This window comes from Pelophylax lessonae (assembly GCF_965119305.1).
Source record: "Pelophylax lessonae genome assembly, chromosome: 1".
Taxonomy (NCBI): Eukaryota; Metazoa; Chordata; class Amphibia; order Anura; family Ranidae; genus Pelophylax; species Pelophylax lessonae.
In genome coordinates, this window is record NC_138768.1 from 798,827,121 (window position 1) to 798,851,927 (window position 24,807).

The following is a 24,807-nucleotide window of genomic DNA, read 5'->3' on the forward strand; positions in this document are numbered from 1 at the left end:
GGGGTTAGAACCCTTGTCAGTTTTTATTGCTATCTGTGCCCCCATTAGGGATATTCACCCTCTCTATTTGTCTTGGTTACCATTATCACTGAAAGTGAAAATAAAGAAAATTCCACATTTTGCGTTGTGCCCAGAAAAGTAATAGAGGGGAAAATCTTCCAACTAGTTCTGGTGACCTGGGGATCCCCAAGGAATTCCCTAATTTGCAGCGTTTCCTAAATGGCTATGGGACAGGAAGTGAAGGGAAATCTCCCCAGTGGGACTCAGATGGCGAAACAAAAATCTGACAGGGGTTAAAACCTTCCCTTGCTCCAAAATAAAAATAAAACACATTTTTCCTATAGTTCTACTATAAGATAGATTCTCTCTGGTTGGCATAATATACTGCACTTAGGAATATTATGCTTTTATTGAATACGGTTGATTTTTATAGTGTATTAGGCTGCTTTTTACAGTGATGGATCGCTGTACACATGTGGGTCATTTTACTCATACAGTTGTGAATGTTATAAATTGTTATTTCACATAATAAAATGATTGAAATGTTTTCATTTTGGGATTAGCAGTGCTTTAAGACATAGTAAGTAGACATAAAAGTAGGGTATTGGTGTGATAACGTCTATAGCTGCCTCTCTGCTATGTGCCTGCAAATTCTCATGGTATGCAGTAGAAATTGGAAGGTGCAAGATTAGGCTGATGGCACTCTGACATTTGGCAGTGACCGATGGCAGTCTATCACCGAGAACCTCTGAACATTCCAGTCTTTAACACAAACAGCAAAACAATACAATGAAGACAATTCATGCAGCAGTGGGAGAGTTACTTGTATTTGTGGCATTCCCGGCCGTTCCCTGTTATGTGCCAGAAAGTTGTGCATGTAACATTACAGCAACTCGCACGCAGTGGTAATGTCAGCAGAGGTCGGCTGGTCATCAGACCGGCGGCACAGAGAATGGACCTGTCTTCACAAGGCAGAATAATTGGTCCGCTGGGACAACCCCCTTCACAGCTGCTCTGTGATGTGTGGCCGATTCTCCACAACAAACAAGCAAAGTACATTGTACTCATGTACTGGAAACACTGAGTTGCATTGTCTCTTGGTCCACGCTGGTTAAGGCTCCTACACGAAAACGTGTTGTGAGGTTTATGTGCCATTCTTCAGCTCCCATTCCTGAAAATAAACACAAAAATTATATAATTGATCACAGATCACCGACCGTCATTCCCCCTGAAATGATCACAGAGCTCATGTGATGCTGCTATATAGGATCGCACCACAAGTCCAACCCCCATACAGTTAGAATCACTCCCCTAGGGTCACATTTAATCCCTTGATCACCTATACTGTTAACCCCTTCCCTGCCAGTGTCATTGTTACAGTAACAGAGCATATTTATAGCACTGATTACTGTAGTAATGCCACTGGTACCCCCAAAAGTGTCAAAAAGGTCAGTCAGGGGACCAGTCTGTCTGTCGCAATGTTGCAGTCCCACAAAAAAAAAAAAAAAATCGCAGATCGCCGCTATTACTAATAAAAAAAATAAAAAAAATTACAAATATTTACCGTAGTTTGTAGACGCGATAACTTTTGTGCAAACCAATCAATATACGCTTATTGCGATTTTTTTTTTTTTTTTTACCAAAAATATGTAGCAGAAAACAAATTGGCCTAAAATGTTGAAAAATGTTGATTTTTTAAAAAATTTTTGAGAATGCAAAATGAATAGCAAAATGTGAAAAATATTGTTTTTTTTTTCAAAATTGTTGGTCTTTTTTTGTTTATAGCGCAAAAAAAAAAAAAAAAAAAAATCGCACAGGTTATCAGATACCCCCAAAAGAAAGCTCTATTTGTGGGAAAAAAAGGACATCAATTTTATTTGGGTACAGCATCGCAGGACCACACAATTGTCCGGTAAAGTAACGCAGTGCTGAATCGCAAAATAGGGCCTGGTCATTAAGGGGGCAAATCCTTCCAGTCTTAAAGTGGTTAAGTGGCACATACATGGGTTTCCTTAGTATATACAGTGCCTTGCGAAAGTATTCGGCCCCCTTGAACTTTGCGAACTTTTGCCACATTTTAGGCTTCAAACATAAAGATATAAAACTGTAATTTTTTGTGAAGAATCAACAACAAGTGGGACACAATCATGAAGTGGAACGAAATGTATTGGATATTTCAAACTTTGTTAAATAAAAAACTGAAAAATTGGGCGTGCAAAATTATTCAGCCCCTTTACTTTCAGTGCAGCAAACTCTCTCCAGAAGTTCAGTGAGGATCTCTGAACGATCCAATGTTGACCTAAATGACTAATGATGATAAATAGAATCCACCTGTGTGTGATCAAGTCACCGTATAATTGCACCTGCACTGTGATAGTCTCAGAGGTCTGTTTAAAGCGCAGAGAGCATCATGAAGAACAAGGAACACACCAGGCAGGTCCGAGATACTGTTGTGGAGAAGTTTAAAGCTGGATTTGGATACAAAAAGATTTCCCAAGCTTTAAACATCCCAAGGAGCACTGTGCAAGCGATAATATTGAAATGGAAGGAGTATCAGACCACTGCAAATTTACAAAGACCTGGCTGTCCCTCTAAATTTTCAGCTCATACAAGGAGAAGACTGATCAGAGATGCAGCCAAGAGGTCCATTATCACTCTGGATGAACTGCAGAGATCTACAGCTGAGGTGGGAGACTCTGTCCATAGGACAACAATCAGTCATATACTGCACAAATCTGGCCTTTATGGAAGAGTGGCAAGAAGAAAGCCATTTCTTAAAGCTATCCATTAAAAGTGGTGTTAAAAGTTTGCCACAAGCCACCTGGGAGACACACCAAACATGTGGAAGAAGGTGCTCTGCTCAGATGAAACCAAAATCAAACTTTTTGGCAACAATGCAAAATGTTATGTTTGGCGTAAAAACAACACAGCTCATCACCCTGAACACACCATCCCCACTGTCAAACATGGTGGTGGCAGCATCATGGTTTGGGCCTGCTTTTCTTCAGCAGGGACAGGAAAGATGGTTAAAATTGATGGGAAGATGGATGGAGCCAAATACAGGACCATTCTGAAAGAAAACCTGATGGAGTCTGCAAAAGACCTGAGACTGGGACGGAGATTTGTCTTCCAACAAGACAATGATCCAAAACATAAAGCAAAATCTACAATGGAATGGTTCACAAATAAACATATCCAGGTGTTAGAATGGCCAAGTCAAAGTCCAGACCTGAATCCAATCGAGAATCTGTGGAAAGAACTGAAAACTTCAGTTCACAAACGCTCTCCATCCAACCTCACTGAGCTTGAGCTGTTTTGCAAGGAAGAATGGGCAAAAATTTCAGTCCCTCGATGTGCAAAACTGATATAGACATACCCCAAGCGACTTACAGCTGTAATCGCAGAAAAAGGTGGCGCTACAAACTATTAACTTAAAGCGGTTGTAAACCCTATGAAAAAAAAAAATAAAAAAAAAAAACCTGCAAGACAAAGGCATAATGAGCTAGTATGCATCGCATACTAGCCCATTATGTTTAACTTACCTTAAAACGAAGCCCCGACACGGACCCCCGGACATCGATGCGGGCGCTGCCATGATCCCTCGTCGTCTCTTCCGGGTTCGGCGGCTCCGGCGCGCTGATTGGCCGGAAGAGACGGCTCCAGCGCGCTGATTGGCCGGAGCCGCGATGACGTCGCTCCCGCGCATGCGCGCGGGAGTGATTTTTCCGGCAAGCTCCCGGCAAGTTAATTGAAGGTCCCCCCGGACCTTCAGAGCGCATGCGCCGCTCGCGCGAGCGGCTGCATGCACTGTAAATTATTTGTACCTACAGGTAAGCCTTATTATAGGCTTACCTGTAGGTAAAAGTGAAAAAAAGCGGGATACAACCGCTTTAAGGGGGCTGAATAATTTTGCACGCCCAATTTTTCAGTTTTTTATTTGTTAAAAAAAGTTTAAAATATCCAATAAATTTCGTTCCACTTCATGATTGTGTCCCACTTGTTGTTGATTCTTCACAAAAAATTACAGTTTTATATCTTTATGTTTGAAGCCTGAAATGTGGCAAAAGGTCACAAAGTTCAAGGGGGCCGAATACTTTCGCAAGGCACTGTAGTACAACTGATTCTAATTTTTGCCAGTTGTCTGTAATTAAGATAGGACAATGAATGGGTGGAGTCTGAAATATATAGTGACTCTACATATCACAAAGTTTTGTATCTAAATGTAGTTATGACTAAGGCCTTATAGGCTGCAACGCGTCAACTGATCTTATCAGCAGTTGTGTTCTGTGGTTCCTGAATAAAGATGAAGATTTTTTAAGAGCAACTGCCAGTGTGCGGATCATCTTTCTACATATGTACTAAGTTAAACGGCTGTGGATCAGGCAACCAGGAGCTAGTTTATTGATGAGCTGTATGGGTAGTAGCACTGCTCCTTCTGTTTGCATTTTCAACCCGATAGAACACCTTTGGAATTAGAGCGCAGACTGCGAGCCAGGCCTTCTCTTCAACATCAGTGCCTAACCTCACAAATGCGCTTCTGGAAGAATGATCAAGCATTCCCATAGACACACTCCTAAACCTTGCAGGCAGCCTTCATATAAGAGTTGAAGTTGTTATAGCTGCAAAGGATGGGCCAACTCAGTAAGACTGGGATGCCATTAAAGTTCATGTGTGTGTAAAGCCAGGCGCCCCAATAATTTTGAGAATATAGTGTATGTTACAATCCAAATGGATTTCAGTTCAGTTAACTTAAAGCTGCCTGTAAACTGTTAGAATTTTAGCCAATTCAGAAGAACTGCCAAAAATTCTAACAGTGAGTGGGTGGTCCTGCCAGCTCAACAACTGTGGCAGACAGACATGTAGTTTCAATGAACTACAATTGTGGCAATCAGCTCGCTCCTAGTCCACTGGCATTTCTCCAGGGTTTTTTTTAACAGAAAGGCCACACAAATTTATGGGCAGAAAGATGGAGGAAGGGTCTGTAGGAGCCTGACATTGCACCTGTGATCCACTCATTGTAGGTGCAATGATATGGAGGCTCTTGTGGGAAAAAATAATAAATGCAGTTTTTTCAGGCACTAAAATGTGCATTCATAATCTTTTCCATACATGTGAACTTAGCTTTTAAAGCTCTCTTACTAAAAACTGTACTGGGCTAACTTCAACGTATTTATCAGACAGCCACATTGGCACTGCTGGCAGGCAGTTACAATCTTCTACGACCAACACTAAATGCAGAATCTGCACTTACCTAACATGGTACAGGGTTGGAGTATGTGATATATATATATATATATATATATATATACACACACAGTGCCTTGCGAAAGTATTCGGCCCCCTTGAACTTTGCGACCTTTTGCCACATTTCAGGCTTCAAACATAAAGATATAAAACTGTAATTTTTTTGTGAAGAATCAACATCAAGTGGGACACAATCATGAATTGGAACGAAATTTATTGGATATTTCAAACTTTGTTAACAAATAAAAAATAAAAAAAGATTTCCCAAGCTTTAAACATCCCAAGGAGCACTGTGCAAGCGATAATATTGAAATGGAAGGAGTATCAGACCGCTGCAAATTTACGAAGACCAGACCGAATACTTTTGCAAGGCACTATATATATCAGTTTATATTATTTCCAGCATCCTAAATCTCTACATTTAAAGATTCACTGTCCCTAAACTGCAAAAGTGCGAACCAGACAGTCTCCAGCAGAAATGTTTGTGACAGGCATTTTTCTGACGAAGAGTTTTTTACAAGTAAAAATCAGTATACAGTATTTTGCTAAAAAATTACTTAGAACCCCCAAACACTATATATTTTTTAGCAGAGACCCCAGAGAATAAAATGGTGGTCGTTGCAATTTTTTTGTTACACAGTGTTTGCACAGCGGTTTTCTTTTTTTTAGAAAAAATACAGTTTAATGAATTAAAAAAAAAAAAAACATAATATATACCATAATTTTTTTTATATACAATGAAAGATTGTTACGCCGAGTAAATAGATACCAAACAAGTCATTATTTAAAATTGCTCTCTATGATTGGCGCCAAACTATAGTACTAGAAATATTGCTCTCGCTCAGATATTTGCGGCGACACCTCACACGTGTGGTGTGAACACCGTTTACATATGTGGGCGTGAGCTTTGTATGCTTTCACCACTGTGCGCAAGCACGCAGGAACGGGGGCGCTTTTGAAAGAAAATTTTAATGTATTTTGTTTTTTAATTTTTACAAAGTCCCTTTAAAAAATTTTTTTTGATCACTTTTATTGCTATCACAAGGAATGTAAACATCCCTGCTGACAATAATACAGCATGACAGGTCCTCTTTATGGAGAGATTTAAAAAAAAAAAAAAAGTTTCTTTCTGATCTTTTGCTTTAAAAAAAAAAAAAAAAAGCCTTGTTTACATGTGGCTGGAACAGAAAGTGACTTGGGTCCTCTTAGGCCATAGAGATGAGTGGAGGCCATCTTTCCTTTGCTCATCTCTGTATCCAGCCAGCGACGGATCCTGTTTACACTTCCCAATCCTACAGATAAGCCCCAAAACCACTGGAAAGTGACCCAGCAGCGAATCCACCACTGGGAGCACTTTAAAAGTGAGGCACCTGGGGGAAATAATGATACTGGGTTATGGCATCTAGCTGCAGCCATAATCCCGGTATTTAACGTCAAAGTAATGATGTATTTTCCCAGTTAGGCTGTCGGTAATCGGTTAAATCACTCTTTTTACTTAACCATTGGGAATTCTGGTCCGAAAATACTACTCACCTTTGCTTTCCTTAGAACGTGTCCTCGCACTGGGGAGTTATTTGATGCAGGTTGCCGTTTTAATGCTGAGGCACTATTCACCGGTATAGAACATTCAGCATCACTTGTGTCACAGCTGGAGATTGGAGAGTTCTCCACTGTTCTGTGCCGGAGGTTTGGAGACTGAAGAAAAAACAAGTTGGTTCATGTAATAATACATAAGATAAGACTGCAAGATAAAACAGCTTCTAATGAAACTTGTCCATGCAGTGGCCATACCTGCGGCCTTGAGGTCTCATTTTTGGGTTCAATAGCAAGACCCAGTGTGATCCCGCCAGACATGGCCTTCTTCAGACTTTCCTTCACCTCGGTCAGTTCCAACTCGAGATTTACTCGTTCACCCTCTTTCAGCTTACACTCATCCTCCAGCTTCCTCAGCTTTTCCTCCAGCAAGACCTGAGATTTCCTTCCTGAAGAACACAGTGATAAAGACATATTGATGGTGACACGTGTGTTTTATAACACTTTATATACATTACTTCCAAACCCCAAAATGCTAATTATATTTAGAGTAGTAACAATATATGAGCAAATCCACGCTAGGTCGTCAAAAGAAAATAAGCAACTTGCTAAAAAACTGATACCATTTCATAATATACACTACGATTAAAAAGTTTGGGGTCACTTAGAAATCAGAAATGTCCTTACTTTTGAAAGAAAAGTACAGTTTTTTTCAATGAAGATAACATTAAATTAATCAGACATACAGTCCAGACATTGTTAATGTGGTAAATGACTATTCTAGCTAGAAACGGCTGAATTTTATGGAATATCTACATAGGTGTACAGAGGCCCATTTCCAGCAACCATCACTCCTGTGTTCTAATGGTATATTGTGTTAGCTAATCGTGTTAAAAGGCTAATTGATGATTACAAAACCCTTGTGCAATTATGTTAGCACAGCTGAAAACTGTTGTGCTGATTAGAGAGCCTATAAAGCTGGCCTTCCTTTGAGCTAGTTGAGTATCTGGAGTATCAGCATTTGTGGGTTCAATTATACTCTCAAAATGGCCAGAAAAAGAAAACTTTCTTCTGAAAGGCGACAGTCTATTCTTGTTCTGAGAAATGAAGGCTATTCCATGCGAGAAATTGCCAAGACACTGAACATTTCCTACAAAGGTGTGTACTACTCCCTTCAGAGAACAGCACAAACTGGCTCTAACCAGAATAGAAAGACATGGGAGGCCCTGATGCACAACTAAGCAAGAGGACAAGTACATTAGAGTCTCTAGTTTAAGAAATAGATGCCTTACAGGTCCTCAACTGGCAACTTCATTAAATGGTACCCGCAAAATGCCAGTCTCAACATCCACAGTGAAGAGGCAACTCCGGGATGCTGGCCTTCTATGCAGATTGGCAAAGAAAAAGCCATATCTGAGACTGGCCAATAAAAGGAAAAGATTAGGATGGGCAAAAGAACACAGACATTGGACAGAGAAAGATTGGAAAAAAGTTTTATGGACAGACGAATTTAAGTTTGAGGTGTCTGGATCACACAGAACATTTGTGAGATGCAAAACAAGTAAACAGATGCTGGAGGAGTGCCTGACGCCATCTGTCAAGCAAGGGGAGATAATGTGATGGCCTGGAGCTGCTTTGGTGCTGGTAAAGTGGGAGATTTGTACAAGGCAAAAGGGATTTTGAATAAGGAAGGCTATTGCTCTATTTTGCAACGCCATGCCATACCCTGTGGGCAGCGCTTGATTGGAGCCTATTTCCTCCTATAACAGGACAATGACCCAAAGCACACCTCCAAACTATGCAAGAACTATTTAGGGAAAAAGCAGGCAGCTGGTATTCTGTCTGTAATGGAGTGGCCAGCGCAGTCACCAAATCTCAACCCTATTGAGCTGTTGTGGGAGCAACTTTACTGTATGGTACGTAAGAAGTGCCCATCAAGCCAACCCAACTTGTGGGAGGTGCTTCAGGAAGCATGGGGTGAAATTTCTTCAGATTACCTCAACAAATTGACAGCTAGAATGCCAAAGGTCTGCAAGGCTGTAATTGCTGCAAATAGAGAATTATTTGATGAAAGCAAAGTTTGAAGGTCAAAAGTATGATTTCAAATAAAAATCATAATTTCTAACCTCGTCAATGTCTTGACTGTATTTTCTATTCATTTTTCAACTCATTTGATGAATAAAAGTGTGAGTTTTCATGGAAAACATGAAATAGTCTGGGGGTCTGATTTTCTAGCCTATTCCATTCTATATTATTCAATTCTGAAGCCTTTTTTTTCCATATTCACCTTGCTCTCGCCTGGGTAGGATATACCTTCAAGCACTGTGATTAACAAATAAGTAAATATGTGTACCTTTAAGTGCTATCATAAAAAATGTGCAAACTTCAACAGTATTTAACAGATTGCTATATCCACATTTAAGTTATTACATTTTTTGTAACTTACTCTTTCTTTTCTTTTTGAATGCACTATGTAACTTCCTTTTGTAATAATCAACATTAGGTATGTACTGTTGATGCCATATTTATTTTCTTTGTTCATTATCTTTTTTAGTGTATTTACCATTGCTGCATTAATGCAATGATTTTTTTCTCCCCATTTCTACATACTCCGCTCTGTATCGATCAATATACACTTATTTAGGGGCCATACTTCTGTGCACGGCTGTCGATGCGGCTGATTTGATCCCCGCCCTCCCCTCTTTTTTAGGGTCCCCCGTATGGACACCCGGGGCGCTTCCACACCCCTCTCTCTGTGAGATAAATGGCTTGTTTTCTCTCTAGATTGGGGTCGATGGGGATGTCGCCCTCTCTGTTTGGCCTGCGCACATGCACCTTTTTCCCTGTTTCAACATGCAGCTACTAATCTATCTCATTGAGCATCAGCTGTGATGCCGTATGTTGTGCCGCCCCTCCCATCCCGGTCTGAGTGCTGCGTCAGCTGGGTAAAGTTTAACCACCCATCGGCAGTGACAGGGATCTGCGGTGCGCGTGCGCGGCTTTCAAGCATATGTCCGCTCCCCGCTCTGATGCACACAATGTGGGCAGGGTGGAGGGGGTATATGTATGGAGCTCAGACAGGCATTTCTTCAGTGTACTCATACACTCCCTGCGCGCCGGTGTGTGTCTTTCTGCTTTACAAGGTAATTCTATGCTCAGTGGCTGTGTGCTTTAGTCTATGAATGAAACTACTTTCTTGGACTCAAAAGCTACTTTTTATTTATTTTTTACAGACTATTTCTTGCTGCCTTTTAAAAGAAAGTTTGGCTTGTTTAGTCTACCAATCATGATTATTGCCTACACCCTAAGTTAATATTCCTGATTTAGGCCCTTCATGCAATTTCCTTTATGATTGAGCTTTTGAAGCCAAAATCTCTCTATAAATCTACAAGCCCATAGCAGTTGAAACTTTTTGGCGCGCCAGGTATATGAGGCAACTTTTTTGCATATGTGAGTATTGGAAGAATTAATTTTTTAGTCTTTCATATTATATATATATATATATATATATATATATATATATATATATAACATCAACCTTTAAATGGTCGCTACAAATCTACGCTACAAATCTATGAATACTTATCAATCTATGCATATGTGCTTTATTGGTGCCCCTTGGCTACTTTTATCCATATAATTGGGCCCAACACCCCCTCTGCGGGGGACCCATTGGGCATGGCGGATTTGCTGCCTGGACGTGCTGTGCATGTGAAATTAAGCCCACAGTTTATTTTACTGCTTGCTTCACAGTTCATTGGAGACTCCATGCTTCAGGTATGGGCCTCCTATTTCTCTTATTTCCTTGCATTGATTCATCATGGACTATTGTTAAATTACACTTAATTATGTTATGCACATGAAATTTATTTTCATATTTTTGTAACATATTTCTTCATTTACCTGAGGAAGCTGTTTGGCGAAACCGGTCGGAAATTGATGCATTAAAACAATAAACGGTTACTTGGTTACATGAATTTATTTGGATTAAATGTGAAAAGCAATGTTTTATTGTGATTGTACCAGAAATAAAGATACCATTTTTTATAAATACTTGAGGACTATCTCTTGATCTCTATTATAGTTTGAGTACCGTTAAAGTCCCACAATTCCAATTCCCCTTTTTTGAACAGTAGTGTAAACAAACAAAAAAGCAGCACTACAAAGCATGAGTGGATTGGATCCCAACAAATAACTGGTAATAATGTGCAATCAATCAATAAATAAAAATATAAATCAACAAAATAAAAAGTACAAAGGTCCAACTAATAGTGCATATACACTCACCAGCCACTTTATTAGGTACACCTTGCTAATACCGGGTTGGACCCCCTTTTGCCTTCAGAACTACCTTAAGTGTTCATGGCATAGATTTAACAAGGTGTTGGAAACATTCCTCAGAAGTTTTGGTCCATATTGACATGACAGCATCACACAGTTGCTGCAGATTTGTTGGATGCACATACATGAAGCGAATCTCCCATTCCACCACATCCCAAAGGGGTTCTTTTGAAATGAGATCTGGTGAGTGTGGAGGCCATTGGAGTACAGTGAACTCATTGTCCTGTTTAAGAAACCAGTGGTGAGATGATTTGAGCTTTGTGACATGGGGCATTATCCTGCTGGAAGGAGCCATCAGAAGATGGGTACACTGTAGTCATAAAGAGATGGACATGGTCAGCAACAATACTCAGGTAGGCCGTGGGGTTTAAACGATGCTCAATTAGTACTAAGGTGCCCAAAATATGCCAAAAAAATATCCCCCACACCATTACATCACCACCAGCCTGAACCATTGATACAAGGCAGGACGGATCCATGCTTTCATGTTGTTTATGCTACAATTCTGACTTTACCATCTGATTGTCGCCGCTGAAATCGAAAACATCAGACCAGGCAACGTCTTTCCAATCTTCTATTGTCCAATTTTAGTGGACCTGTGCGAATTGTTTCAGTTTCCTGTTCTTAGCTGACAAGAGTGGCACCCGTTGTGCTCTTCTGCTTCGGTAGCCCATCTGCTTCATGGTTCGATGTGTTGTGCATTGAGAGATGGTATTCTGCATACCTTGGTTGTAACAAGTGGTTATTTGAGTTCCTGTTGCCTTTCTATCATCTCGAACCAGTCTGCCCATTCTCCTCTGACCTCTTCAAGGCATTTTCCTCCACACAACCGCCGCTCACTGGATATTTTCTCTCTTTCGGACCATTCTCTGTAAATCGAGAGATGGCTGTGTGTGGAAATCCCAGTAGATCAGCAGTTTTTGAAATACTCAGACCAGCTGTCTGGCACCAACAACCATGCCATGTTCAAAGTCGCTTAAATCCCCTTTCTTCCTTCTGATGCTCGGTTTGATCTTCAAGTCATCTTCATCACGTGTAGATGCCTGGATGCTAAGTTGCTGTCATGCGATTGGCTGATTAGCAATTTGTGTTACCAAGCAATTGAACAGGTGTGCCAAATAAAGTGGCCGGTGAGTGTATAAGTCCATATATAGAAAAATGTATTACATCAACAATTAAAAAATGTGTATATAGTCAATTGCGGCGTCATCATGCACAACCTGACGATTTCTGGTGGTGTTCTTTCCATGTGAACCATCAGCCTGCTGCCCTTTTCCTGCTTTATTGGATTGCTTGTCAATTGAAGCACTAAGAATTTTACAATCAAGGTAAAAGCTTTTAAAATGGACTTTACAATGAAGGTGTATGTTCTTATCTTTCAGTACCATACTACCATTGACTGCTGAGTGCCAATTGTCTCCCCCAGTGGAAGTTGACCTTGGAGTTTTACCACATGCGTGTCTGGCCATTATGATCTATCACCCAATTGTTCTGGCACTATCTGGTGGTGGAGTTCATCTTCCCCTTTCTTGCACATAGGATATCCCTTGGAGAACCATACACTTTGGATGTTCTGTGATGGGACTTTGTTATTTCATTAATGGACTATAGACACATTTTTTAATGGATGATGTAATGAATTTTTCAATACATGGACTGATATATGCACTATTAGTTGCACCTTTGCACTTTATATTTTGAGGACTTATGTCTTTATTTATTAATTGCACTTTAATTACAGTTATTTGTTGGGATCATATGCACTACTCATACTTTGTAGCACTGCTTTTTTGTTTATTTGATCATATTTAGAGCAGGTCTAATGTAGAACAGGTTAAATGTAGACTAATGACCTAAAGAATAAAAAAAATGTAAAAGCTGTATTTCACATATACTGGGCGCATAACAAGCATTATTTAAAATTTGACATGGAAAAAAGTGCACCTAACCCCATACCACCAATGGTTGTATCTTAGAAATTTTTATTAAACCCCACAAATGAAGAGTCTAAAAAAAAAAAAATTATCCCTCTATTCCGTTTCATTTGCCTAGCACCAAGAAGAAGAATAAAGACCACACTCCATCTGAAGGAGAGTCATCCTATTAGATTTAATCAAAGCAGCCAACTGCGACACAGTTTAATGGGATGACTTTCATGGCGTGCGGTCTGTTACTTTGATCTTGCTGAGCTGGATAAACTCTTTTCTAACTGGCAGCCAGAGTGGTAAAGGTCCCAAGAAGTTTGGGACTTGGAGTAGTGTCACGTCTTTGAACTCCCACCACGAAGAAGCAGATTGGTTTTTGGGGTGAAATACAGACAGCTCTTCCATCACACACTTAATACACAGCACAAGGCCCATATAGAAAGACAATATTACCACCATACGCAGACCAGTACACTCCATCCTGAGGTTATGACTAGATATAGACAGTGCTTATATACCAACTTTTATGATTCTGTTATAAATTTATATGTACTTGAAAATGGCAAGGTTATACTCATTTGTTTTAAAGGTGCTAGTTGGCCTTGTTTGATGACGACACCATATGGAACATTAATGACAATTTAGAGCAGGGGTCTCCAAACTTTCTAAACAGAGTACTAGTTTACTGTTTTAAAACCTGGGGATGGGCGGTCTGTCAGTGTAAGTGGAAAACTCCCTGGCATCAATGGTATAAACACTGCCCCATCATTGGTATTCGTGGAAGAGTGCGCCATTGTTGGTATCAGGGGAAGAAATAGTGCCCTATCTTTTGTGTCAGTGGGAGGAATGGTACCCCATCACTGGTGTCAGTGGGAGGAATTGTTCCCCATCATTGGTATCAGGGGAAGGAATAATGCCCACGATTGGTGGCAGTGGGAGTAATTGTGCCTCCTTGTTGGTATCACTTGGAGTAATAGTGCCCCAACTGGATATAGGCAGGCAAACGGGTCTGCAGTTTTGAGAACACTGATTACGAGAAAAAGATGGAGAAGAAAAGTCAAATAACTAGTCCTCTGACTAGGTAAATATTACTATATGTATATTATTACTATATATGAAAGGTTTCTCTAAGTGGAGAAGAACTCAAATTTTGTGGTCTATGAAAACAGAACAGGTAAGGTAGGATGGAATCTGTATATCTAATATGACATACCATTACTGCAGTAGATAAAAATGCTACAGCCTCTATGCTTATTACTACTAGACTTATTACTAATACTTATAGCATATTCTTGACAAAGCCAAAATGTCATGGTTGATCACAAAAAGGGTACCTATGCAAAATCAACCATGGGATGTTTTGTTTCAGGGACAGTCTCAGAATTGTTATGCAATTTGTATTTGAAACTCAAAGTTTTTACTTTTGGAAAGTATACTCTTATCATTCACAATAGATGAAGTCCCCTGTACATTTAGACCTTCAGTTTTGTGATGGATAACTAGGAAATACATGGAAATAATGAATGAAACCATAATTAAGGCATGCAATAGGATTTAATTTTTTTAACCAGTTTAGGTTTGGCAAGGATAGCCATCAAAAATCACCTGCATTGGCTTTGATTGCCGCCCTCGTGTCTCGTTTTTCTTTGCGGAGCTGGGCTAGTCTGTTTCGAAGTGCCTCTTTCTTTTTCAATAGCTCCTCTTCTTTGAGCTGCAGTCTTTTAGCATCTGCCTCCACCCGATTCTTTCCATATTTATATTGTTCAGCATCTAGATTGCACAGAAATATCTTGTGAGTTTTGCAATTTGCTCAGTCTGATTAATGATCATTCAAAATTCAAGTCTGTTAACACACACACAGTCCCAGGGGGTATACTCCCACTCTCAGCTATAGGCACTTTAGTTTAGTTACAAGCAGTGTCAGAAGAATACCAACTCCAAGAGGGGCGGGTGCTGTGTCCGTCAATGAACATCAGAGAAATGGATTTTACGGTAAGTCAAAATCCCATTTTCTCTTTCGTTTGACGGACACAGCTCCTCATCTTCTTGACCATTGGGACGTCCCAAAGCAGTGTCAAACATGAGGGGTGGGAACAGCAAGGAATAATTCCCAAAGCTAAACCGTAGCCAACCAGGTAACATGGAGCTCAACCATAAACAACTGGAGCTCACCTGAAAAAAACAATACACCCTCAAAGAGGACCAGGTCCTCTAAATAGCAGTCTGCAAAACCTTGTGGCCAAAAGAAGCAGATGCCAACACATCCACCTTATAAAACTTTGTAAAAGTGTGCACAGATGACCAGATGGCCACCTTACAAATCTGCAGCATTGACGCCTGATGACAAAAGGCCCTGGAGGTACTAAGTACCCGAGTAGAGTGTGCCTCAACAGGGAAAGGAGGAACCTGACCCCTAATCAAATAAGCCTGAATCACCGTCTGTCGGATTCATCTGGAAATGGTTGCAGCATAAGCGACCAACCTTTTCTGAGGTCCATTCGTGAGTACAATTAGTGAGTCTGACTTCCTAAAACACTCGGTAGCAGCCAGGTACACCCTGATTGCCCGAACCACATCCAGAGAATGCAAGGCTATTTCCTTAGGATGTTTAGGCCTGGGACATAGGAAAGGCAACACTAATGTCTTCATTCAAATGGAAATCAGAGACGACATTTGGAAGGAACGACAGACAGGGACGAAGAACCCCCTTATCTCTGTGAACCACCAGGTAAGGTGAATGACAAGACAACGCGCCAGCTCTGACACCCTGTGCGCAGCAGTAATAGCCACCAAAAAGGCCACCTTCTGGGAAAACGTAAGCAGGAGAATCTCCCGAATATTTTCGAAGGGAGGTTTCTGGAGAACAGACAACCAAATTGAGGTCCCACTGCGGCAATGAAGACCGCACTGGAGGAGCCAAGTGTCGAACTCCCTGGATAAAGGTATGCACCAAGGAATGTGTGGCCAATGGACGTTGAAAGAAAACCGCCAAGGCCGAAACCTGGCCCTTAATGATACCCAAAGTCAGGCGCTGCTCAACCCCTCGTTGGAGGAAAAGGGGGTACCCCAAGAGACCCACACCACGCGATGTGCATCTTCCAAGTACGATGGTAGATCTTCCTAGAGGTAGATTTTCTAGCCTTTAACAGTGTAGGAAACACCAATTCAGACAAACCTCTATCCTTTAGCACCTGGCCTTCAACAGCCAAGCCGATAAAGCCAGCAACTGTAAATCAAGATGGAAGATTGGCCCTTAGGTCAACAGACCTTCCCTGAGAGGGAGTCTCCAAGGAGCATCGGCGACAAGCCGTACCAGATCAGCGTACGAAGACTGGCGAGGCCAGTCTGGAGCCACTAGAATGCATCTGTGACATCGGCCAGAGGATCCCGAGACCGTGCCACAAACCTCTGCACCTTCCTTGAAATATGTACAGCAGAGAGGGCTGGAACTAATCGGTCTGCCCTCCTTAGAATTCTGGCTACTTCCCGAGCCGCCAGGACACTTCTTGTGCCCCCTTGGTGATTGATATAGACCACGGCCATGGCATTGTCCAATTGAATTTGCACTGAATACCCCTGAAGACGAATTGCCCAATGATCCAGACAAAGTCTGATCGCTTTGAGTTCTAGTACATTAACCCCCTGAGCACAATCTGTGCCGAGGACGCCTCCCCACCTGGACAGGCTAGCATTCATGGTGATAACCGTCCCTCACAGGAACAAAATAACAAAGATAGGAAATAGTTCCTGTTAAAAAGTAAAAAATTGCCAGAACCAGAGATCCCAGCAAGGTACTAGGTCCTTACTCCTGACTAGGCAGAAAAAAAACTGAGTGCCTATAGCTGAGAGTGGGAGTATACCCCCTGGGACTGCCTTATAGGCGTAGTCAAGCTTTTTCCTGCCTAATGTCCTACTCATGTAGGGGGTAGTATAACCCAATGGTCAAGAAGATAATGAGCTGTGTCCGTCAATGAATGAAAGAGAAACTAAGAATTTAGAAACACTTTACCCTGCCATGGTGGCCATGGAAATGAGAGCAAATCTTGCCTCATTTGCTATGATGAAGGGGTCAAAACAGAAGCAATTGGATGTAAATAGCCTCCTCTTCTCTGGTGTCAAAGGTAGACAGAATACAGGCTGTATGGACATAATCAAGAGAAGATGGAGAAGAAATAGTGGGCAGAAGATGGGGTGAACAGGGTAGGTAGGAAATGAAATAGGGAAATTGACAGACCAGACAGAATAGAAGGGATACAGAGCAAGCATGCTGGGTGAAGGCAAAGCGTGAAGAGTGGGAGAATAATTGACTAGATAGGGTGGTTTGAAGTGGAGTAGCAATATGGAGTGAGCAAACTGGATGGAAGACTGAATGGGCAAATCAGGTGGAAGATGGAGTGGGCAAAATGGGTAGAAATGGAGTTGGTGAAAGAGTATGTTGGCAGAGGGGGTGGGAGATAAATCATAATGGGGAGGAGTGTTGTAAAATAGTAAAATAGAGCACAGGAGAGAGAAGGTGGTGACGGAAGAGGGGGTGAGGAATGAGGCATAATGACTGAAAAAAAGGAGCAGACAAACATGGTAGGGAAGTGAAGCACAGTAGGTTGAAAATGGAAGTCTGTAGAAGGAGAAAGTTGAAATGGAGATATTAGGCAGAAGATGGAATGGGCAAAAGGGGCAAAAATTGAAGTATAATGGATGGAAGATGGAATAGACTAAGTGGGATTCGACAAACCTTTCTCAGCTTTTTTTACCCCAGTAGAACCCATGTTTATCCTTGTATGTCAGTCTCCAAAGAAGCTGTAAGATAAAATCTACTTGTAAACAGAGAGATAATGCTTAAAGAATTGCTTACTGGAGGCTGTACGTTTTACAGTAGTGGTTGGATTGGGTTTCTTTTGCTGGTTGTTGGTTATTCTGGACTTTGATAGAATTCCATTGGCAGCCGCAGGCGGTTTCTTGCTCTTTAGCTGTATGGAAGAAGCAGATTTAAATAATCAATCATATAATTAATTTGTTTCTTAAAGCGGAAGCATTTTATTTACAGCTGTTGGAACAGAAAATAATGGCTGGTGTATGCAATTACTTTTTTGACACAGGTAGACATGGAGCAGAAAATTATTTAAAAGAAACCTGTTGTGAGCGAATATGAAGGCTGTCATTGCTTAACCCTGCTTCTGAAAGGGTTAGTTGTCTGACCTGGTATAAGTGGATCTGAAGTTCTGACCTCACTAGGACTTTCTACGCTCAATGCTAGTTCCAGGTCAGGGCCTAAGAAAGTATCAAAGTTAGCCAGTTAGCAACCTAATAAGGGAGTTACTGTGGCTTTGATAAAGTGATCCTCCTGAACCTTGGAAACTTTGTGTTTGGATTTATGTCCTATGGCTGAATAAAACTAACTTTTAGTAATGTTGAATGCTGGCGACATTCCGATATGATCAGGATTAGGAGTGAGTCACATGATACACTACTTCTGGAAACAGCAGGTATTTCTCTTCACTCCCAGGCAGCAAAGGGATTGGCATGGGAGTGATGGGAAATATGTATATGCAGGGGGCTGGGCAGTAAACAAACTATTGCTCAGGGGAGGAGGGAAGGACATGAGAAAAACAGGTTCACTTTAAAGTGGACCTGAACTCAAAAGGTAAACATTTATCATCTTAAAGGGAAGAGCAATAAATTTGAATCATGCATAAGAAGTACCCTTTTGAAAATAGCAGTGCACTTCCAGCCCCTACAGATACATAGCTGTATATCTGCCGTGTGATATCTAAGGCAACCTTTGTTTTTATGGATATGCATATGCAGGGATGGAGGTGCTTATATCTAAGGCAGCAACAGTTCTGTCTGCTATTTACAGACAATTTAAAGTGAGATGTGATTATGTTGCTACTGTTCTCCTTGCTGGTGAGGAATCTGTACGAGAGGAACTGCAGTGCAAGGATCTCCCTACTTCTGCGTCACTGTGTGGATCTGTGATCTCCAAACGTCTCCAGCTGCTTTTATAATTTCCCCACCATTTATCAGATTACTAGTCCTCAGATGGGCAGCTCTGATAAGGGTAAATCCTTGCCTCTACTACGATGACCATTCCCATACAAATACACAGTGCAGAACAAGGCAAGCTAGTCAGTAATGGTAAAAGATGAGTTGCGAGTAACCTACAGGTAATATTGGGGTCTAGTTCTTTGCCCTTGTTTTGTTCTTTTTGGTCACAGTTTCCAGTGTTTAAGTACTTTTTAAATAAAATATCTGAAGGGCAATGTAACTGTTCTTTAGAGTAAAAAGTATTTTTTGTGGATACTACAAAACGAGAGAGAAATTAAGATTGTTTAGGTGCGGGGAAAAAAAAAATGATTAATGAAAGACAGAGACAAAATTAAATGTTTGATTGAACCATCAGATATGAAAATTCGGCTTAAGGGGATATACAGTGCCTTGCGAAAGTATTTGGCCCCCTTGAACTTTTTAACCTTTTGCCACATTTCAGGCTTCAAACAAAGATATAAAACTGTATTTTTTTGTGAAGAATCAACAACAAGTGGGACACAATCATGAAGTGGAACTAAATTTATTGGATATTTCAAACTTTAACAAATAAAAAACTGAAAAATTGGGCGTGCAAAATTATTCAGCCCCTTTACTTTCAGTGCAGCAAACTCTCTCCAGAAGTTCAGTGAGGATCTCTGAATGATCCAATGTTGACCTAATTGACTAATGATGATAAATAGAATTCACCTGTGTGTAATCAAGTCTCCGTATAAATGCACCTGCACTGTGATAGTCTCAGAGGTCAGTTTAAAGCGCAGAGCGCATCATGAAGAACAAGGAACACACCAGGCAGGTCCGAGATGCTGTTGTGGAGAAGTTTAAAGCCGGATTTGGATAGAAAAAGATTTCCCAAGCTTTAAACATCCCAAGGAGCACTGTGCAAGCGATAATATTGAAATGGGAGTATCAGACCACTGCAAATCTACGAAGACCTGGCCGTCCCTGTAAACTTTCAGCTCATACAAGGAGAAAACTGATCAGAGATGCAGCCAAGAGGCCCATGATCACTCTGGATGAACTGCAGAGATCTACAGCTGAGGTGGGAGACTCTGTCCATAGGACAACAATCAGTCGTATACTGCACAAATCTGGCCTTTATGGAAGAGTGGCAAGAAGAAAGCCATTTCTTAAAGATATCCATAAAAAGTGTCGTTTAAAGTTTGCCACAAGCCACCTGGGAGACACACCAAACATGTGGAAAAAGGTGCTCTGGTCAGATGAAACCAAAATCTAAACTATTTGGCAACAATGCAAAACGTTATGTTTGGTGTAAAAGCAACACAGCTCATCACCCTTAAACACCATCCCCACTGTCAAACATGGTGGTGGCAGCATCATAGTTTGGGCCTGCTTTTCTTCAGCAGGGACAGGGAAGATGGTTAAAATGGATGGGAAGATGGATGGAGCCAAATACAGCACCATTCTGGAAGAAAACCTGATGGAGTCTGCAAAAGACCTGAGACTAGGACGGAGATTTGTCTTCCCACAAGACAATGATCCAAAACATAAAGCAAAATCTACAATGGAATGGTTCACAAATAAACATATCCAGGTGTTAGAATGGTCAAGTCAAAGTCCAGACCTGAATCCAATCGAGAATCTGTGGAAAGAACTGAAAACTGCTGTTCACAAACGCTCTCCATCCAACCTCACTGAGCTCGAACTGTTTTGCAAGGAGGAATGGGCAAAAATTTCAGTCTCTCGATGTGCAAAACTGATAGAGACATACCCCAAGCGACTTACAGCTGTAATCGCAGCAAAAGGTGGTGCTACAAAGTATTAACTTAAGGAGGCTGAATAATTTTGCACGCCCAATTTTTTAGTTTTTTATTTGTTAAAAAAGTTTGAAATATCCAATAAATGTCGTTCCACTTCATGATTGTGTCCCACTCGTTGTTGATTCTTCACAAAACATTACAGTTTTATATCTTTATGTTTGAAGCCTGTAATGTGGCAAAAGGTCGAAAAGTTCAAGGGGGCCGAATACTTTAGCAAGGCACTATAAATAACCATCAGGGGAAGAAATAAAGGCTAGATTAGAAGTTGTTAAGGGTCATGGAGTAGTAGTTAGGTGTTTAAGGACGCAATTACATACATCTAGAAAGTGTTTAGCAGAGAAATGTTTCCTTTGAGATTACGCCAATAAAATAACCCTTTCAAAGTAGAATATTTTCTGTAGTCCGCTTTGTTTTACCCATTTACCTACAATAAATGTATTAGCCTTTCATAGAAATATTTTTGTTGAAGTCACTTACTCTAGGCTTGACATATTAGATTTGCACTGGGGGCAGAATGTGATCTCCCCTTTGGGGTCTCAAAATTACTAAATTCCTTGCAAAGAAAACCTGTCCTCTACCCGAAAAAAAAAATCTAATATGGAAGGACTTCTATGAAGCAGAAAATTTAGATGAAGGGTAATAGGGAAACCAGTACATATGGTTTGATTAACCGGTCTGATACAGATCCAGATTTGGTGAATTTTAGCCTTACTACAGATGTTGCCTCATGGATGTTGAGGATTTCCAACTGGTTGTAAATGGGGTTGACACAGGGACAGTAGCAGTGAGGGAGGATACCAGTGGAGGAACTTCATCAGGGTTGGCAAAATAACTTCAATTATTATTATATATTTTACCTGTTCATGTGACTCTACACACAAAACTAACATTAGCAGGCTTAACATACAAATTACTATACACGTATGAACTAATAAATAGTGGTTGTTCTATTACCCTGAGGCTTTAAACGTTTTAATTTTATTTTTGTCCTTATATTTTATTGGAATTTGAATGTCAATATGCTTTTATTTTGGTTACTTTAACATCATTCACTTTGAGAGGAGAAAATGCTGCATACCACTGTGATACAGTCAATGGAAGATAATTATATAGTCTTGCGTTTCATAAAAATCACTTAATGTCAGCAGTGGTGCTTAGACTCACCAGCATGGAATGTTAATCTGGTCTCTGCAAGTCCAACCACCCAGAGTGGGAGATAAAAACACTTGTGAAAGTAAATGGAGGGTCACTGATAATTCATTGGCTTTAGGGAATGCAGGAGGTTCGGGGTAAGCTGCCAGGACGGTTTGCATATTTTTTAAAAGGCAGATATTCTGTATCCGTTAAGTCAGGATACAAACAATGTTTGCTTGGATATCATAAAATTCTATGGCATTTATCTGAACCAATCTTTAGCCATCTACTCAGAATTTACAAATCTACCTACCTACCTACCTACCTACCTACCTACCAGAAGCAGTCTTTTGTCTAACTATATACCTGAGTATATCTGAATCTATCTATCCTTCAGAATCTATCTCAATCGATTATATTTATTTATCTGAATCTATCGATCTTTCCACCCATCCATCTACACATACTACTGTGGCTTTACAGTGGCACAAAAATAAACACCCTCTTATATATGGCATACAGCATGGTGACCAACGTCAGAATTTATTGTAATTTCTGCAAAATTCTACTATCCTTCTATGCAGTGAATAGCCAAGTTTACTGGGAGTCAAACAACATCTTCTGACAAGTCTTTAAAATGTAACTTGCACAAGTGCCTTTAGTTCAGCAAAAGCCTATAAAGCCTCATTCACACGACTGACTAGGGCCATACATCTCCATCAGCCATGGGCAAGAAGCCTGAACAAACAAATGATAGGCTGACAAGCACACGCATCTGTCCACATATAACTGCACATTGAGCAGTTACATGCAGTAAAAGTGGTTGTAAACCCTCACATATACCCAGTGAAGTAACTGACCTCAGGTGATACACAGAGATGAAACAAATCCTCCTACATAAGTCTATCTGCAGTCTTCACCTTTCTACATCAGTTCAAAGTCGAGATTTTTAAAGCTTAGGTGAGAATTCAGAAAAAAAAGGGGGCGGAGAGCTGAAATTACACTCTGCAGAGCTCAGCGAGGAGAGCTCTGAAAGTTGATTGGAGGGAAGAGACACCTCCCTCCACACAGGAACAGAGCTAAGGCTGTAAATCAGCTGGAGGTCCCTCCCCTGTAACCTTTTTTCTCTTGGTGTCAGGAAAACTTGTCAGCAGTGATTCAGCTTATAGAAAAGGAATGAAGCAGCAGACAGAAACAACACTTAGTGCTCTTAATTGAGAAGTACGCACTATAGAGGACTATGCTTTGTTTGTATTTCATATCTGAGGTTTGCAACCACTTTAAGGACAGATGATCACCCTTGGACACAGACATTTTGTGTCTAGGGCAACTCATCTGTCCCTTATTGAATGTAAACTCTTGATGTGCAGATACATGCAAAAAGACAAGCACCACAGCAGCGTTTGTCAGCCTGTCATTGATTTGTACAGGTTTCCTGATCAAGGCTGATCGCTAACACCTTGTGATTTTTCATTAGGGGTTATATTTTTTTTATGCAGTATTTTAATAGGAGCGTATGGTATATTACAGTATAGTATTAATTCAGTTTTATTTGGTATTAATTGCTGTTATTGGTAATTTTATTGTTATAGTGTCTTGTCTCTGTCTGGTATTGCGATTTTTTTGTTTTCTTGTTTTTTTTTTTTTTTTTTTTTTTTTTTTTAGTTTTTTTGGTTAAATGTATTTATATCTTAATAATTTCCCTTTAGTATTCTGAATCTGAATCCCCACCGCAGGTTTACACTGAAAGTGTATTGAAAATGTAAGGCCCTAATCAGCCACAGGGCTTTGGAGTTAAATATTTTTTTCATCTTATACAAGACATGTGTGTTCAGCTATGCAGCTGCACTTTCAGGATTTTATCTAGGGATCAATTATCCACTGCCCACCAGGATCATGGCAAAAGCACTTGCACGAAGGCACATGCAGCGAACACACAGACATAAGCAATCAGGTGTACCTGAGTCGGGGACGCCCTCCCCAGAGAAGAGTTGTTAGTGACAGATTGAGAAGACAGACTGGAGGAGACAGGAGATTTGTAGTGGTTAGAAGACAGTTTGTCAGTGGATAACCTATTGGCCTTTTTGTCAGCAGGTGAGTAGCGTGCAAAGATTTTCGGAGACGGTAAGTTATCGTACACATCTGCTTCATCATAATGCACTTCTTCTTTTTTTCTGTTATAGGACGGAGCAAAGTCCTCATCCGGTCTCCACTGAAATTACACATACTTGAACTGTTTAAGAACATGCAAAGACTGAAAGGCAGACAGATAATAAATAGAATGTAGAGAAAGCCTGATTATAATTACAGTCCAAGCATGCATTTAGGACAGAATCCAGCCAACAGCCACACAGAACTGTACAGAGAGTTGGTAAGTATGACAATTATATTAATACAACATCGCTAGGTACTCCTCATCGCCACACCAATGTGACAATGTTGGGTAATTGGATGTTCAGGTACCAAGTATTACATTATGGGAAGTGGTGGGAAGAGCCAACTTGTGTACCCCATACGTGGAGGTCCAGTGGTCCCATGGGGCTTTCAGGGAAGGATGGAGGAATTCATGTGCATGCTTTAACACGGCTTCCCATGCGCACATGTCCATGGTTGTATGCATGCATGTGTGTTTGACAAAACAGGAAAATGGAAAGCACATTTGTACACTTTAGAGCAAAAATACACTGCAGGTAAAATTGTACATCTATGCTGCTTGACTATTAGGTGGTTAAGCAGCACCTGAATCCCACCATGCAATGTGCATTGCCCATCAACTCATTGAAAGTGTAATTTTTACATACGAG

At 40.6% G+C, this 24,807-nt stretch overlaps 1 protein-coding gene across 5 annotated transcripts in view; it reads right to left on the reverse strand.

The window, feature by feature from the left end:
- Positions 1 to 435: 435 nt before the first annotated feature.
- Positions 436 to 24,807, reverse strand: part of AFAP1 (actin filament associated protein 1) — a 268,334-nt gene continuing 243,962 nt past the window's right edge. For 3 of the 5 annotated variants that reach the window (XM_082270839.1, XM_082270838.1, XM_082270840.1), the window contains exons 13-18: positions 23,964 to 24,215; positions 17,896 to 18,010; positions 14,649 to 14,813; positions 7,036 to 7,226; positions 6,778 to 6,939; positions 436 to 1,171 (exon numbers count right to left, since the gene is read on the reverse strand). In XM_082270839.1, the coding sequence (XP_082126965.1) occupies positions 1,145 to 1,171; positions 6,778 to 6,939; positions 7,036 to 7,226; positions 14,649 to 14,813; positions 17,896 to 18,010; positions 23,964 to 24,215 (912 nt within the window). In that variant the 3' untranslated portion in view covers positions 436 to 1,144. The remainder of the gene's footprint in view (positions 1,172 to 6,777; positions 6,940 to 7,035; positions 7,227 to 14,648; positions 14,814 to 17,895; positions 18,011 to 23,963; positions 24,216 to 24,807) is intronic. The other 2 variants (XM_082270842.1, XM_082270841.1) reach the window with 1 other exon arrangement.